Here is a 17,598-nt window from a genome sequence, read left to right as displayed (position 1 = left end):
AATACCTAACTCTGAATGAATACCTAAACTACACCACCCTGAATGAATACCTAAACTACACCACTAGGAATGAATACCTAAACTACACCACTCTGAATGAATACCTAAACTACACCACTCTGAATGAATACCTAAACTACACCACTAGGAATGAATAACTAAACTACACCACTCTGAATGAATACCTAAACTACACCACTCTGAATTAATACCTAAACTACACCACTCTGAATGAATACCTAAACTACACCACTCTGAATGAATACCTAAACTACACCACTAGGAATGAATACCTAAACTACACCACTCTGAATGAATACCTAAACTACACCACTCTGAATGAATACCTAAACTACACCACTCTGAATGAATACCTAAACTACACCACTCTGAATGAATACCTAAACTACACCACTCTGAATGAATACCTAAACTACACCACTCTGCATTAATACCTAAACTACACCACTCTGAATGAATACCTAATCTGAACCCTTTGAGGTGTTTCTGTTTTAACCTGTAACTATGTGGAATGAACCCTGTAACTACGTAGAATGAACCCTGTAGCTATGTGGAATGAACCCTGTAACTATGTGGAATGAACCCTGTAACTATGTGGAATGAACCCTGTAACTATGTGGAATGAACCCTGTAACTACGTGGAATGAACCCTGCAACTCTGTGGAATGAACCCTGTAACTATGTGGAATGAACCCTGTAACTACGTAGAATGAACCCTGTAACTATGTGGAATGAACCCTGTAACTATGTGGAATGAACCCTGTAACTACGTAGAATGAACCCTGTAACTATGTGGAATGAACCCTGTAACTATGTGGAATGAACCCTGTAACTATGTGGAATGAACCCTGTAACTACGTGGAATGAACCCTGTAACTATGTGGAATGAACCCTGTAACTATGTGGAATGAACCCTGTAACTACGTGGGATGAACCCTGTAACCACGTGGATTGAACCCTGTAACTACGTGGAATGAACCCTGTAACTACGTGGAATGAACCCTGTAACTACGTGGAATGAACCCTGTAACTATGTGGAATGAACCCTGTAACTACGTGGAATGAACCCTGTAACTACGTGGGATGAACCCTGTAACTATGTGGAATGAACCCTGTAACTACGTGGAATGAACCCTGTAACCACGTGGAATGAACCCTGTAACTACGTGGAATGAACCCTGTAACTACGTGGAATGAACCCTGTAACTACGTGGAATGAACCCTGTAACTACGTGGAATGAACCCTGTAACTACGTAGAATGAACCCTGTAACTATGTGGAATGAACCCTGTAACTACGTGGAATGAAATTAAAGACGGTCATCCATATTATGTTGAATTTCGAAAGTGAAACTTTGAGAAGCTGTGAGATCAGGTTGCACAGCTAGCTGACTGGACCTGAACTGTATGAGGATATCAATTGGCAGTGTGTGTGTGTGTGTGTGTGTGTGTGTGTGTGTGTGTGTGTGTGTGTGTGTGTGTGTGTGTGTGTGTGTGTGTGTGTGTGTCGACTCACCCACGACCATGATGTTGAACTCGAAGCCAGCCTTCATGGTCTTGCGTCTCATCTGGTCCAGAACAGCCTCGATGCCCACGTAGCCGAAGAGGTCATGACCTTTAATGGTTCCCTGGAGACCATGGTTCTCTGTAGGGCAAGGGGTCACGACCTCTACCTCTCCCTCCATCTCTCTCTCCTCCGTCTCTTTATTCTGCGCTGTGCTATCCTCTGTTTTCTCCTGAGCTACTCTCTCCTCCACAGCTTCCTCTGCTGCTGCTTTGTCTTCTACTGCTGAAGGTTTCACTTCCTCCATCCCTCTCTCCTCCATCGAGGCGGGTATCTCCTGCTCCAGCACCTTAGTTGTGTCTGAAAGAGAGAGAGAGAGAGGGGGGGAGAGAGGGAGAGGGGAGAGAGAGAGAGAGAGAGAGGGGAGAGAGAGATGGGGGGAGAGAGAGAGAGAGAGAGAGGGAGAGAGAGAGAGAGAGAGAGAGAGAGAGAGGGGAGAGAGAGAGAGACAGAGAGAGACACAAGAGAGACAGAGAGAGAGAGGCAGAGAGAAAGACAGAGAGAGAGAGGGGGAGAGGCAGAGAGAAAGACACAGAGAGAGAGAGAGGGGCAGAGAGAGAGTGACAGAGAGAGAGGGAGAGAGAAAGAGAGAGAGAGACAGATAGAGGGGGAGAGGGAGAGAGAGAGGGAGGGAGAGAGAGAGAGGGAGAGAGAGAGAGGGGGAGAGAGAGAGAGAGGGGGTGAGAGAGAGGAGAGAGAGATAGAGAGAGGGAGGGGGAGAGAGAGACAGAGAGAGAGAGAGGGAGAGAGAGAGAGGGAGAGAGAGAGACAGAGAGAGAGGGAATGGTTAGTGACTGGATGAATGACTGAATAACAGAGGGAGGAGACACACACCCAAAGACATGTGTGGACACACAACATCATTTGATCACAGCATTATTTGATATCACGCCAGACAGTCTTTAGAACCTTTTTGAAGATCCTTTGATGTTAAAGTTCCACAGTGGTGGAAGAACACATACACGGACACACACACTGACACACACACAGATCCAAACCAGGTACTACAGTGACTCCTCTTGCACTGAGATGCAGTGTCTTAGACCGCTGTGCCACTCAGGAGGCTCAAACTCGATATACGATATAAAGTCGTTTTTTTTTTACGAAAATGAAAAGGTGTCACTTCCACAAGGTTTGAGGTTTAACACGTTGAACTCTCCCCCCCCCCGGCCTGGTCTGTGCGGTCTGTTTAACACGTTGAACTCCCCCCCCCCCGGCCTCGTCTGTGCGGTCTGCTTCACAAGCGTTCCCGGAAGTTTCGAGATGTTGCGTCCCCGTGTTCAGAAACGCTCTGGCCAGACTGTGTGCGATCGTGTTTACTGGGAGTCTGGCACTTTGAGCCACAGAGCATGTGTCAGCTAACCCAGCCTGTCAAACCACAACTACTCAGAGACTAACAGGCCACAACGTGTGTGTGTGTGTGTGTGTGTGTGTGTGTGTGTGTGTGTGTGTGTGTGTGTGTGTGTGTGTGTGTGTGTGTGTGTGTGTGTGTGTGTGTGTGTGTGTGTGTGTGTGTGTGTGTGTGTGTGTGTGTGTGTGTGTGTGTGTGTGTGTGTGTGCAACACTGACATGATAACCTGGATCCTGCTTTCCACAACACTGTTATTAGTAAACTGGACTGAAGGGAAAGTAGGACCTCAGACAGCTAATCCAACCTGTTAAAGGTTGTGTGTGTGTGTGTGTGTGTGTGTGTGTGTGTGTGTGTGTGTAAAGGTCCCGGGGGAAGTTTTACATTCATTAACACATCTATTCTCCAGTTTAGAACAGTTTACAGCAGTTTAGAACAGTTTGCAGCAGTTTAGAACAGTTTTCAGCAGTTTAGAACAGTTTACAGCAGTTTAGAACAGTTTACAACAGTTTAGAACAGTTTACAGCAGTTTAGAACAGTTTACAGAAGCTTACGGCAGTGGTTTTTGGCTATTGTCCATCTCCACACACACACACACACACACACACACACACACGCGCACACACACACACAGACACACACAGACACACACACACACACACACACGGACAGATAGAAAGAGAGAGAGCAATGGCCGTTGGTGATGGTCAATCTTCCTGATTTAATCAGCTATAAATATCTGACCCCAGAACCCACAGTGGAACTAATCCACACCGCTATCAGTTCACTCAGGACAGACAGAGAGAGAGAGATCTATTGGAGGAAATACCACAATGGAACTAATCCACACCGCTATCAGTTCACTCAGGACAGACAGAGAGAGAGAGATCTATTGGAGGAAATACCACAATGGGACTAATCCACACCGCTATCAGTTCACTCAGGACAGACAGAGAGAGAGATCTATTGGAGGAAATACCACAATGGAACTAATCCACACAGCTATCAGTTCACTCAGGACAGACAGAGAGAGATCTATTGGAGGAAATACCACAATGGAACTAATCCACACAGCTATCAGTTCACTCAGGACAGACAGAGAGAGAGAGATCTATTGGAGGAAATACCACAATGGAACTAATCCACACAGCTATCAGTTCACTCAGGACAGACAGAGAGAGAGAGATCTATTGGAGGAAATACCACAATGGAACTAATCCACACAGCTATCAGTTCACTCAGGACAGACAGAGAGAGAGAGATCTATTGGAGGAAATACCACAATGGAACTAATCCACACAGCCATCAGTTCACTCAGGACAGACAGAGAGAGAGATCTATTGGAGGAAATACCACAATGGAACTAATCCACACCGCTATCAGTTCACTCAGGACAGACAGAGAGAGAGATCTATTGGAGGAAATACCACAATGGAACTAATCCACACCGCTATCAGTTCACTCAGGACAGACAGAGAGAGAGAGATCTATTGGAGGAAATACCACAATGGAACTAATCCACACAGCTATCAGTTCACTCAGGACAGACAGAGAGAGAGAGATCTATTGGAGGAAATACCACAATGGGACTAATCCACACCGCTATCAGTTCACTCAGGACAGACAGAGAGAGAGAGATCTATTGGAGGAAATACCACAATGGAACTAATCCACACAGCTATCAGTTCACTCAGGACAGACAGAGAGAGAGAGATCTATTGGAGGAAATACCACAGTGGAACTAATCCACACAGCTATCAGTTCACTCAGGACAGACAGAGAGAGAGAGATCTATTGGAGGAAATACCACAATGGAACTAATCCACACCGCTATCAGTTCACTCAGGACAGACAGAGAGAGAGAGATCTATTGGAGGAAATACCACAGTGGAACTAATCCACACCGCTATCAGTTCACTCAGGACAGACAGAGAGAGAGAGAGATCTATTGGAGGAAATACCACAATGGAACTAATCCACACAGCTATCAGTTCACTCAGGACAGACAGAGAGAGAGATCTATTGGAGGAAATACCACAATGGAACTAATCCACACAGCTATCAGTTCACTCAGGACAGACAGAGAGAGATCTATTGGAGGAAATACCACAATGGAACTAATCCACACCGCTATCAGTTCACTCAGGACAGACAGAGAGAGAGAGATCTATTGGAGGAAATACCACAATGGAACTAATCCACACCGCTATCAGTTCACTCAGGACAGACAGAGAGAGAGAGATCTATTGGAGGAAATACCACAATGGAACTAATCCACACAGCTATCAGTTCACTCAGGACAGACAGAGAGAGAGATCTATTGGAGGAAATACCACAATGGAACTAATCCACACAGCTATCAGTTCACTCAGGACAGACAGAGAGAGAGATCTATTGGAGGAAATACCACAATGGAACTAATCCACACCGCTATCAGTTCACTCAGGACAGACAGAGAGAGATCTATTGGAGGAAATACCACAATGGAACTAATCCACACAGCTATCAGTTCACTCAGGACAGACAGAGAGAGAGATCTATTGGAGGAAATACCACAATGGAACTAATCCACACCGCTATCAGTTCACTCAGGACAGACAGAGAGAGAGATCTATTGGAGGAAATACCACAATGGAACTAATCCACACCGCTATCAGTTCACTCAGGACAGACAGAGAGAGATCTATTGGAGGAAATACCACAATGGAACTAATCCACACCGCTATCAGTTCACTCAGGACAGACAGAGAGAGAGAGATCTATTGGAGGAAATACCACAATGGAACTAATCCACACAGCTATCAGTTCACTCAGGACAGACAGAGAGAGATCTATTGGAGGAAATACCACAATGGAACTAATCCACACCGCTATCAGTTCACTCAGGACAGACAGAGAGAGAGATCTATTGGAGGAAATACCACAGTGGAACTAATCCACACAGCCATCAGTTCACTCAGGACAGACAGAGAGAGAGAGATCTATTGGAGGAAATACCACAATGGATCTAATCCACACAGCTATCAGTTCACTCAGGACAGACAGAGAGAGAGATCTATTGGAGGAAATACCACAATGGAACTAATCCACACCGCTATCAGTTCACTCAGGACAGACAGAGAGAGAGAGATCTATTGGAGGAAATACCACAATGGAACTAATCCACACCGCTATCAGTTCACTCAGGACTGACAGAGAGAGAGATCTATTGGAGGAAATACCACAATGGGACTAATCCACACCGCTATCAGTTCACTCAGGACAGACAGAGAGAGAGATCTATTGGAGGAAATACCACAATGGGACTAATACACACCGCTATCAGTTCACTCAGGACAGACAGAGAGAGATCTATTGGAGGAAATACCACAATGGAACTAATCCACACCGCTATCAGTTCACTCAGGACAGACAGAGAGAGAGAGATCTATTGGAGGAAATACCACAATGGAACTAATCCACACAGCTATCAGTTCACTCAGGACAGACAGAGAGAGAGATCTATTGGAGGAAATACCACAATGGAACTAATCCACACCGCTATCAGTTCACTCAGAACAGACAGAGAGAGAGATCTATTGGAGGAAATACCACAATGGAACTAATCCACACAGCTATCAGTTCACTCAGGACAGACAGAGAGAGATCTATTGGAGGAAATACCACAATGGAACTAATCCACACAGCTATCAGTTCACTCAGGACAGACAGAGAGAGAGATCTATTGGAGGAAATACCACAATGGAACTAATCCACACCGCTATCAGTTCACTCAGGACAGACAGAGAGATCTATTGGAGGAAATACCACAGTGGAACTAATCCACACACAGCTATCAGTTCACTCAGGACAGACAGAGAGAGAGATCTATTGGAGGAAATACCACAATGGAACTAATCCACACAGCTATCAGTTCACTCAGGACAGACAGAGAGAGAGAGATCTATTGGAGGAAATACCACAATGGAACTAATCCACACCGCTATCAGTTCACTCAGGACAGACAGAGAGAGAGAGATCTATTGGAGGAAATACCACAATGGAACTAATCCACACAGCTATCAGTTCACTCAGGACAGACAGAGAGATCTATTGGAGGAAATACCACAATGGAACTAATCCACACAGCTATCAGTTCACTCAGGACAGACAGAGAGAGATCTATTGGAGGAAATACCACAATGGAACTAATCCACACAGCTATCAGTTCACTCAGGACAGACAGAGAGAGAGAGATCTATTGGAGGAAATACCACAATGGAACTAATCCACACCGCTATCAGTTCACTCAGGACAGACAGAGAGAGAGAGATCTATTGGAGGAAATACCACAATGGGACTAATACACACCGCTATCAGTTCACTCAGGACAGACAGAGAGAGAGAGATCTATTGGAGGAAATACCACAGTGGAACTAATCCACACAGCTATCAGTTCACTCAGGACAGACAGAGAGAGAGAGATATATTGGAGGAAATACCACAATGGAACTAATCCACACAGCTATCAGTTCACTCAGGACAGACAGAGAGAGAGAGATCTATTGGAGGAAATACCACAATGGGACTAATCCACACCGCTATCAGTTCACTCAGGACAGACAGAGAGAGAGAGATCTATTGGAGGAAATACCACAGTGTGACATCACAGCAGCATGATTTGTGACCTGTTGCCACAAGAAAAGAGCAACCAGTGAAGAACAAACACCATTGTAAATACAACCTATATTTATGTTGATTTATTTTCCCTTTTGTAATTTAACTATTTACACATAATATGACATTTTAAATGTCTTTATTATTTTTGGAACTATTGTGAGTGTAATCTGTACGGTTCATTTTGTATTATCTATCTAAGCCCCTTAAATTGTAATGAAATTGAATTGAGAGAGATAAATAGAGAGAGGGTGGAGAAAGAGAGGGAGAAATGGAGGGGTTCCAGACACTAGTTAACTATTGTATCTGTAAACACTGAAGTGTGATGAACTCCTGTTACATTAGAAGAGATTTTAGTTTGACAAACAGCTTCATGTGCTTGTCTGTCTTTTACAGTTATCTACTCAGTCAGTTCACTGAAGTGTTGTACCAGACCTCTCTCTCTCTCTCTCTCTCTGTCTCTCTCTCTGCCTCTCTCTCTGTGTCTCTCTCTCTGTCTCTCTCTGCCTCTCTCTGTCTCTCTATCTCTGTCTCTCTCTCTGCCTCTCTCTCTCTCTCTCTGTCTCTCTCTGCCTCTCTCTCTGTGTGTCTTTCTCTCCCTCTCTCTCTCTCCCTCTCTCTCTGTCACTCTCTCTCTCTGCCTCTCTCTCTCTCTTTCTCTTTCTCTCTGCCTCTCTCTCTCTCTCTCTCTGTCTCTCTCTGTCTCTCTCTCTGTGTCTCTCTCTCTCCCTCTATCTCTCTCTCTGTCTCTCTGTCTCTCTGTCTCTCTCTCTGCCTCTCTCTCTGTGTGTCTTTCTCTCCCTCTCTCTCTCTCCCTCTCTCTCTGTCACTCTCTCTCTCTTTCTCTTTCTCTCTGCCTCTCTCTCTCTCTCTCTCTCTCTCTGTCTCTCTCTGCCCCTCTCTCTCTCTGTCTCTATTGTGTCTCTCTCTCTTTGTCTCTCTCTCTCCCTCTATCTCTCTCTGTCTCTCTCTCTCTCTCTCCCTCTCTCTCTCTCTCTCTGTGTCTTTCTCTCTGCCCCTCTCTCTCTCTGTTTCTCTCTCTCCCTCTGTGTGTGTCTGTCTCTCTCTCTGTCTCCTCTTTCCCTGTAGTCCTCCATCATACTGAGTCGACCATCTTGTACTATAGTATAACCTCCGTGTAGTCCTCCATTAATGCTGAGTCGACCATCTTGTACTATAGTATAACCTCCCCGTAGTCCTCCATCAATGCTGAGTCGACCATCTTAAACCACACATTACATTTTCCCATCCCAGAGCTGGCTCTGTATGTGTATAGAGATCGGATGAGAGAGAGAGAAATATATAGATAATAAGATACGATAAGATACAGACATGGACCTAGTAAAGCCCTGTACAGCTAGAGAGAGATACAGACATGGACCTAGTAAAGCCCTGTACAGCCAGAGAGATACAGACATGGGCCTAGTAAAGCCCTGTACAGCTAGAGAGAGATACAGACATGGACCGAGTAAAGCCCTGTACAGCCAGAGAGATACAGACATGGGCCTAGTAAAGCCCTGTACAGCCAGAGAGATACAGACATGGACCTAGTAAAGCCCTGTACAGCTAGAGAGATACAGTCATGGACCTATTAAAGCCCTGTACAGCCAGAGAGATACAGACATAGACCTAGTAAAGCCCTGTACAGCCAGAGAGATACAGACATGGACCTAGTAAAGCCCTGTACAGCTAGAGAGATACAGACATGGACCTAGTAAAGCCCTGTACAGCCAGAGAGACAGGGACACACTATGGGGTCCAATACAAACAGAGACTAGACACACACATCTCTGGGATGCATGAGAAAAGCAAACAGAACAGCAGAAGCGATGAGAGTGTCGGACAGGGAGAGAAGGAGACGGAGAGAAGGAGTGACAGAACGTTTGTCCAGGCAATTTGGAGGAGAGACAACGGGTAATATGAAGGGGCCTTAGAGAGGAGAAACAGAACAGATGATGAACAGAGGAGAGGAGAGATGATGAACAGAGGAGAGGAGAGATGATGAACAGAGGAGAGGAGAGGACAGATGATGAACAGAGGAGAGATGATGAACAGAGGAGAGGAGAGGAGAGATGATGAACAGAGGAGAGGAGAGGAGAGATGATGAACAGAGGAGAGGAGAGATGATGAACAGAGGAGAGGAGAGATGATGAACAGAGGAGAGGAGAGGAGAGATGATGAACAGAGGAGAGGAGAGATGATGAACATAGGAGAGGAGAGGACAGATGATGAACAGAGGAGAGATGATGAACAGAGGAGAGGAGAGGAGAGATGATGAACAGAGGAGAGGAGAGATGATGAACAGAGGAGAGGAGAGGACAGATGATGAACAGAGGAGAGAAGAGGAGAGATTATGAACAGAGGAGAGAAGAGGAGAGATTATGAACAGAGGAGAGAAGAGAACAGATTATGAACAGAGAAGAGGAGAGATGATGAACAGAGGAGAGATGATGAACAGAGGAGAGGAGAGGACAGATGGTGAACAGAGGAGAGAAGAGGAGAGATTATGAACAGAGGAGAGAAGAGAACAGATTATGAACAGAGAAGAGGAGAGATGATGAACAGAGGAGAGAAGAGGAGAGATGATGAACAGAGGAGAGAAGAGAACAGATGATGAACAGAGAAGAGAACAGATTATGAACAGAGAAGAGGAGAGATGGTGAACAGAGAAGAGGAGAGATGATGAACAGAGAAGAGGAGAGATGATGAACAGAGAAGAGGAGAGATGATGAACAGAGAAGAGGAGAGATGATGAACAGAGAAGAGGAGAGATGATGAACAGAGAAGAGGAGAGATGATGAACAGAGAGGAGAGATGATGAACAGAGGAGAGGAGAGATGATGAACAGAGAAGAGGAGAGATGATGAACCGAGAAGATGAGAGATGATGAACAGAGAAGAGGAGAGATGATGAACAGAGAAGAGGAGAGATGATGAACAGAGGAGAGGAGAAACAGAACAGATGATGAACAGAGAAGAGGAGAGATGATGAACAGAGGAGAGGAGAGATGATGAACAGAGGAGAGGAGAAACAGAACAGATGATGAACAGAGAAGAGGAGAGATGATGAACAGAGGAGAGAAGAGATGATGAACAGAGGAGAGGAGAAACAGAACAGATGATGAACAGAGAAGAGGAGAGATGATGAACAGAGGAGAGGAGAGATGATGAACAGAGGAGAGGAGAAACAGAACAGATGATGAACAGAGAAGAGGAGAGATGATGAACAGAGAAGATGAGAGATGATGAACAGAGGAGAGGAGAAACAGAACAGATGATGAACAGAGAAGAGGAGAGATGATGAACAGAGGAGATAAGAGATGATGGACAGAGAAGAGGAGAAACAGAACAGATGATGAACAGAGAAGAGGAGAGATGATGAACAGAGGAGAGGAGAGATGATGAACAGAGAAGAGGAGAGATGATGAACAGAGAAGAGGAGAGATGATGAACAGAGAAGAGGAGAGATGATGAACAGAGAAGAGGAGAGATGATGAACAGAGAAGAGGAGAGATGATGAACAGAGAAGAGGAGAGATGATGAACAGAGGAGAGAAGAAACAGAACAGATGATGAACAGAGAAGAGGAGAGATGATGAACAGAGAAGAGGAGAGATGATGAACAGAGGAGAGGAGAGATGATGAACAGAGGAGAGGAGAAACAGAACAGATGATGAACAGAGAAGAGGAGAGATGATGAACAGAGGAGAGGAGAGATGATGAACAGAGGAGAGGAGAAACAGAACAGATGATGAACAGAGAAGAGGAGAGATGATGAACAGAGGAGAGGAGAGATGATGAACAGAGGGCCTTCAGAAAGTATTCATACCCCTTGACTTACACTACATTTGCATGTGTTCCACCCTGAAATCAAAATAGATTAAAAAATAAATAAATGCTCACCCATCTATACACAATACCCCATAACGACACTGTCAAAACATGTTTATAGATTTTTTTCCCTCTAAATTTATCAAAAATGAAATACAAAAATATCTAATTTACATAAATATTCACTTCCCTGAGTCAATGCGTGTTAGAATCACCGTTGGCAGTGACTACAGCTGTGAGTCTTTCTGGGTGAGTCTCTAAGAGCTTTACACACCTGGATTGTGTAATATTTGATCAACAAGTTGGTTGTTGACGGTTGCTAGACAACCATTTTCAAGTCTCACCATAGATTTTCAAACAGATTTCAGTCCAAAGTGTAAAAGTGTATTTGAGCATTAAAAGGGCTTCTGAAGTTTGTCATTTCCACTTTGAAATGTCAGATTTGAACTTTATCTAAACATTTTTTATCAAACTTTACAAACATGTCTATGTATTATAATTCACATTTCCTGCTTCTGTAGAGGACGATAGATATTAGTTTCTATACATGTAAACTCTGGTGGTCCATCCTCCTCCAACTGGATGTCATGAACATCAGCTGTAGTGAGACGTAGGTGTGTTTACTGTTGTAGTGAGACGTAGCTGTGTTTACTGTTGTAGTGAGACGTAGGTGTGTTTACTGTTGTAGTGAGACGTAGGTGTGTTTACTGTTGTAGTGAGACGTAGGTGTGTTTACTGTTGTAGTGAGACGTAGGTGTGTTTACTATTGCAGTGAGACGTAGGTGTGTTTACTGTTGTAGTGAGACGTAGGTGTGTTTACTGTTGTAGTGATACGTAGCTGTGTTTACTGTTGTAGTGAGACGTAGGTGTGTTTACTGTTGTAGTGAGACGTAGGTGTGTTTACTGTTGTAGTGAGACGTAGCTGTGTTTACTGTTGTAGTGATACGTAGCTGTGTTTACTGTTGTAGTGAGATGTAGGTGTGTTTACTGTTGACACAAGATGTAGTGAGACGTAGGTGTGTTTACTGTTGGCACAAGATGGCCGCCCAGTTTAACCAGGGTGTGTTTACTGTTGGCACAAGATGGCCGCCCAGTTTAACCAGGGTGTGTTTACTGTTGGCACAAGATGGCCGCCCAGTTTAACCAGGGCTTCTTTCTGAACCTGTCTCTTGGCGAGACGACAGTTTCAGCATCTACTGCTTCCTCTACTGCTTAATCTACTGCTTCCTCTACTGCTTCCTCTACTGCGTCCTCTACTGATTCCTCTACTGCTTCATCTACTGCTTCCTCTACTGATTCCTCTACTGCTTCATCTACTGCTTCATCTACTGCTTCCTCTACTGCTTCCTCTACTGCCTCATCTACTGCTTCCTCTACTGCTTCCTCTACTGCTTCCTCTACTGCTTCCTCTACTGCTTCCTCTACTGCTTCATCTACTGCTTCTTCTACTGCTTCCTCTACTGCTTCCTCTACTGCTTCCTCTACTGCTTCATCTACTGCTTCATCTACTGCTTCTTCTACTGCTTCTTCTACTGCTTCCTCTACTGCTTCCTCTACTGCTTCCTCTACTGCTTCCTCTACTGCTTCATCTACTGCTTCTTCTACTGCTTCTTCTACTGCTTCCTCTACTGCTTCCTCTACTGCTTCCTCTACTGCTTCCTCTACTGCTTCATCTACTGCTTCTTCTACTGCTTCTTCTACTGCTTCCTCTACTGCTTCATCTACTGCTTCCTCTACTGCTTCCTCTACTGCTTCCTCTACTGCTTCTTCTACTGCTTCCTCTACTGCTTCATCTACTGCTTCCTCTACTGCTTCCTCTACTGCTTCCTCTACTGCTTCCTCTACTGCTTCCTCTACTGCTTCCTCTACTGCTTCCTCTACTGCTTCATCTACTGCTTCCTCTACTGCTTCATCTACTGCTTCTTCTACTGCTTCTTCTACTGCTTCTTCTACTGCTTCCTCTACTGCTTCATCTACTGCTTCCTCTACTGCTTCCTCTACTGCTTCTTCTACTGCTTCCTCTACTGCTTCCTCTACTGCTTCCTCTACTGCTTCATCTACTGCTTCCTCTACTGCTTCCTCTACTGCTTCCTCTACTGCTTCATCTACTGCTTCCTCTACTGCTTCATCTACTGCTTCTTCTACTGCTTCTTCTACTGCTTCTTCTACTGCTTCCTCTACTGCTTCATCTACTGCTTCCTCTACTGCTTCCTCTACTGCTTCCTCTACTGCTTCCTCTGTACCCTATGAATAAATATTGATGAATCAGGGGAATCATCATCTGTGAACCCATTAGATGTTGAACGCAGCTCTACATGGTTAGTGGATCAACACTGTATCAGCACATTTCTGTAGTCCGCATGTTCCTCAGAGTAGAACCAAAGATGACCCTAAATGATGTGATAACACATTTCTTTCCTCATAAGAGCACACACACACACACACACACACACACACACACACACACACACACACAAAAGAGTGTTGAGCAACAGTTAGTTCCACAGTGACAGGGGGGGGGGGGTAGAGACACAGCGCTGGTAAAATGGTGCCACACTTTACATATGAAAGAGCAGTGAGATTCAGCAACATGTGCTGTATCACATGGCCACAACCACACAACATTCACTAGTCAACAACTAGTCACCTTCCTACTAAATATTTCTCAGCATCAATACTCAAGACCAAAACATACAGCTGTTCAAATTAAACCAAGACATTCTTTTCATTTCACTTTTGAAGAAAAATCCCATTATTCAGAAAAAACATGCATTGTAACAGCCAGGTCCAGACTGTTGTGTCCCCCCCCCCACCCCTTTTGCCAAAGTGGACCGATCCAGTCAGGTCTCATGGTTTGAAGAGGCATTGAGATCGGCCCATAGAGGCCGCGGGGGAGGATATAACAGATTCCTACCTTCTCTCATTCACAAAAGCCAGTCCGATTCCTGTTCTTTCTCTCCACGCCCCAGTCCCCAACCATACAGCCACCTGCTGCCAGGCAGAGAAGAAGAGAAGGAGAAAGTCCTTATTTCGCTTCTCTTTCTTTGCTCAGTTTATCCAGTCACTCGCTTTCCTGAGCTGGAGAGGCGATGGGGAGGATTTGAGCTGATGCCTCTAATTCCTCTACCTCTCTCTGTCTCTGTCTCTCTCTCTCTGTCTGGCTGTCTCTCTCTCTGTCTCTCTCTCTCTGTCTCTCTCTCTCTCTGTCTCTCTCTGTCTCTCTGTCTGGCTTTCTCTCTGTCTGGCTGTCTCTCTCTCTGTCTCTCTGACTGGCTTTCTCCCTCTCTCTTGCACTACCTCTCTGTCTGTCTGTCTCTCTCTCTGTGTGAGTGTGAGGGCGGGGTGATGGCTAAAGCAGTTCATAGCCATTCACATGCAGATTGGCTCAAGGAGCTTCCACTAATCCAACAGAGGACTTCACCTCTCTGCTGCCTAGCCCTCCCTCCCCCATCCCTCCCTCCCCCATCCCTCCCCCAGCCCTCCCTCCCCCATCCCTCCCTCCCCCATCCCTCTCTCCTTTCTTAGACTCATTTACACACCAGTAGCTGGGTCGTCAGACAAGTGTGAATTGGTGTGAATGTCTGTGTATTTAAATGTGTTTGTGTTTGTGTGTATGTGTGTGTGTGTCTACCGAGAGAGAATGAGAGCTCCCTGCCGACTGCAGATTCAAGCCTAGAAGTAATTGACCTATAAAATCAATGAGTAGAAAACACAGCCGTCCTCTGAAGGAAGTAGCTGGTGTGGACCCATACACCCCCCCCCCCCTTCTGTCTCTCATCTCTCTCTCTTTCTCGTCTGTGACTATCACTCTGTGATCAAATAAACTGTTTTATTTCTCCACACATACCGGTACAGTATATTTTAGTTATCCCTACGGCAACAGCCTCCAGGAACGAGATGCTATTTACACCTTACAGTTGTTAAGAAAATCAGGAAAAAATAATTAAAACTCCAGAAAATTCAGTCAAGCAAGTTTCTCTCTGTCTGTTTCTCTCCCTCTCTCTCTCTCACTCCACCTCTCTCTCTCTCTTTATTTCTCTCCCTCTGTTTCTCTCCCTCTGTTTCTCTATCTCTCTGTTTCTCTCTCACTCCACCTCTCTCTCACTCCACCTCTTTCTCTCCATTTTTCTCCCTCTGTTTCTCTCACTCCACCTCTCTCTCTCTCTGTTTCTCTCCCTCTGTTTCTCTCTCTCTCTCTCTGTTTCTCTCTCACTTCACCTCTCTCTCTCTCTCTCTGTTTCTCTCTCTCTCTCTGTTTCTCTCTCTCCCTCTGTTTCTCTCCCTCTGTTTCTCTCTCTCTCTCTGTTTCTCTCCCTCTGTTTCTCTCTCTCTCTCTGTTTCTCTCTCACTCCACCTCTCTCTCTCTCTCTCTCTCTGTTTCTCTCACTCCACCTCTCTCTCTCTCCCTCTGTTTCTCTCACTCCACCTCTCTCTCTCTCTCTGTTTCTCTCTCACTCCACCTCTCCCTCTCTCTCTCTGTTTCTCTCCCTCTGTTTCTCTCTCTCACTCCACCTCTCTCTCTCTCTCTCTCTCTCTATTTCTCTCCCTCTGTTTCTCTCTCACTCTCCCTCTCTCTCTCTGTTTCTCTCCCTCTGTTTCTCTCTCTCTCACTCCACCTCTTTCTCTCTCTCTCTATATATTTCTCTCCCTCTGTTTCTCTCTCTCTCACTCCACCTCTCTCTCACTCCACCTCTTTCTCTCCATTTTTCTCCCTCTGTTTCTCTCACTCCACCTCTCTCTCTCTGTTTTTCTCTCTCTCTCTGTCTCTCTCTCTCTCTGCCTCTCTCTCTCTGTTTCTCTCTCTGTCTCTCTCTCTCTCTCTCTCTCTGCCTCTCTCTCTGTTTCTCTCTCTCTCTCTCTCTGCCTCTCTCTCTCTCTCTCTCTCTCTCTGTCTCTGCCTCACTCCATCTCTCTCACTCTCTGTTTCAGCCATTCAGCTATGTAGCTACACACATAGCTACATAGCTACATAGCTGTATGGCTACGCACATACAGTGGGGAGAACAAGTATTTGATACACTGCTGATTTTGCAGGTTTTCCTACTTACAAAGCATGTAGAGGTCTGTAATTTTTTATCAAAGGTACACTTCAACTGTGAGAGATGGAATCTAAAACAAAAATCCAGAAAATCACATTGACCTCTACATGCTTTGTAAGTAGGAAAACCTGCAAAATCAGCAGTGTATCAAATACTTGTTCTCCCCACTGTAGCTACATAGCAGTATGGCTACACACATAGCTACATAGCAGTATGGCTACACACATAGCTACATAGCTACATAGCAGTATGGCTACACACATAGCTGCATAGGTACATAGCTACATAGCAGTATGGCTACACACATAGCTACATAGCTACATAGCAGTATGGCTACACACATAGCTATATAGCTACATAGCAGTATGGCTACACACATAGCTACATAGCTACATAGCAGTATGGCTACACACATAGCTACATAGCTGTATGGCTACACACATAGCTACATAGCTACATAGCAGTATGGCTACACACATAGCTGCATAGGTACATAGCTACATAGCAGTATGGCTACACACATAGCTACATAGCAGTATGGCTACACACATAGCTACATAGCAGTATGACTACACACATAGCTACATAGCAGTATGGCTACACACATAGCTACATAGCTACATAGCAGTATGGCTACACACATAGCTACATAGCTACATAGCAGTATGGCTACACACATAGCTACATAGCTGTATGGCTACACACATAGCTACATAGCTACATAGCAGTATGGCTACACACATAGCTGCATAGGTACATAGCTACATAGCAGTATGGCTACACACATAGCTACATAGCAGTATGACTACACACATAGCTACATAGCAGTATGACTACACACATAGCTACATAGCAGTATGGCTACACACATAGCTACATAGCAGTATGGCTACACACATAGCTACATAGCAGTATGGCTACACACATAGCTACATAGCAGTATGGCTACACACATAGCTACATAGCTACATAGCAGTATGGCTACACACATAGCTACATAGCAGTATGGCTACACACATAGCTACATAGCAGTATGGCTACACACATAGCTACATAGCAGTATGGCTACACACATAGTTACATGGCAGTATGGCTACACACATAGTTACATGGCTATTTAAACACTTCCCTATGTAGTTCTC

The 17,598-nt window shown here is 44.9% G+C and overlaps 1 protein-coding gene across 1 annotated transcript in view; it reads right to left on the bottom strand.

The window, feature by feature from the left end:
- Positions 1–1,293: 1,293 nt before the first annotated feature.
- LOC135553894 (histone acetyltransferase p300-like) overlaps positions 1,294–17,598 on the bottom strand; it is a 172,106-nt gene continuing 155,801 nt past the window's right edge. Inside the window, exons 3-4 of the mRNA XM_064985819.1 lie at positions 1,533–1,884; positions 1,294–1,315 (exon numbers count right to left, since the gene is read on the bottom strand). Coding sequence (XP_064841891.1) covers positions 1,294–1,315; positions 1,533–1,884 — 374 coding nt within the window. The remainder of the gene's footprint in view (positions 1,316–1,532; positions 1,885–17,598) is intronic.

This window comes from Oncorhynchus masou, chromosome 14 (assembly GCF_036934945.1).
Source record: "Oncorhynchus masou masou isolate Uvic2021 chromosome 14, UVic_Omas_1.1, whole genome shotgun sequence".
Taxonomy (NCBI): domain Eukaryota; kingdom Metazoa; phylum Chordata; class Actinopteri; order Salmoniformes; family Salmonidae; genus Oncorhynchus; species Oncorhynchus masou.
Note: the sequence above shows the minus strand (reverse complement) of the source record. Positions and strands in the feature narration are given on the sequence as shown.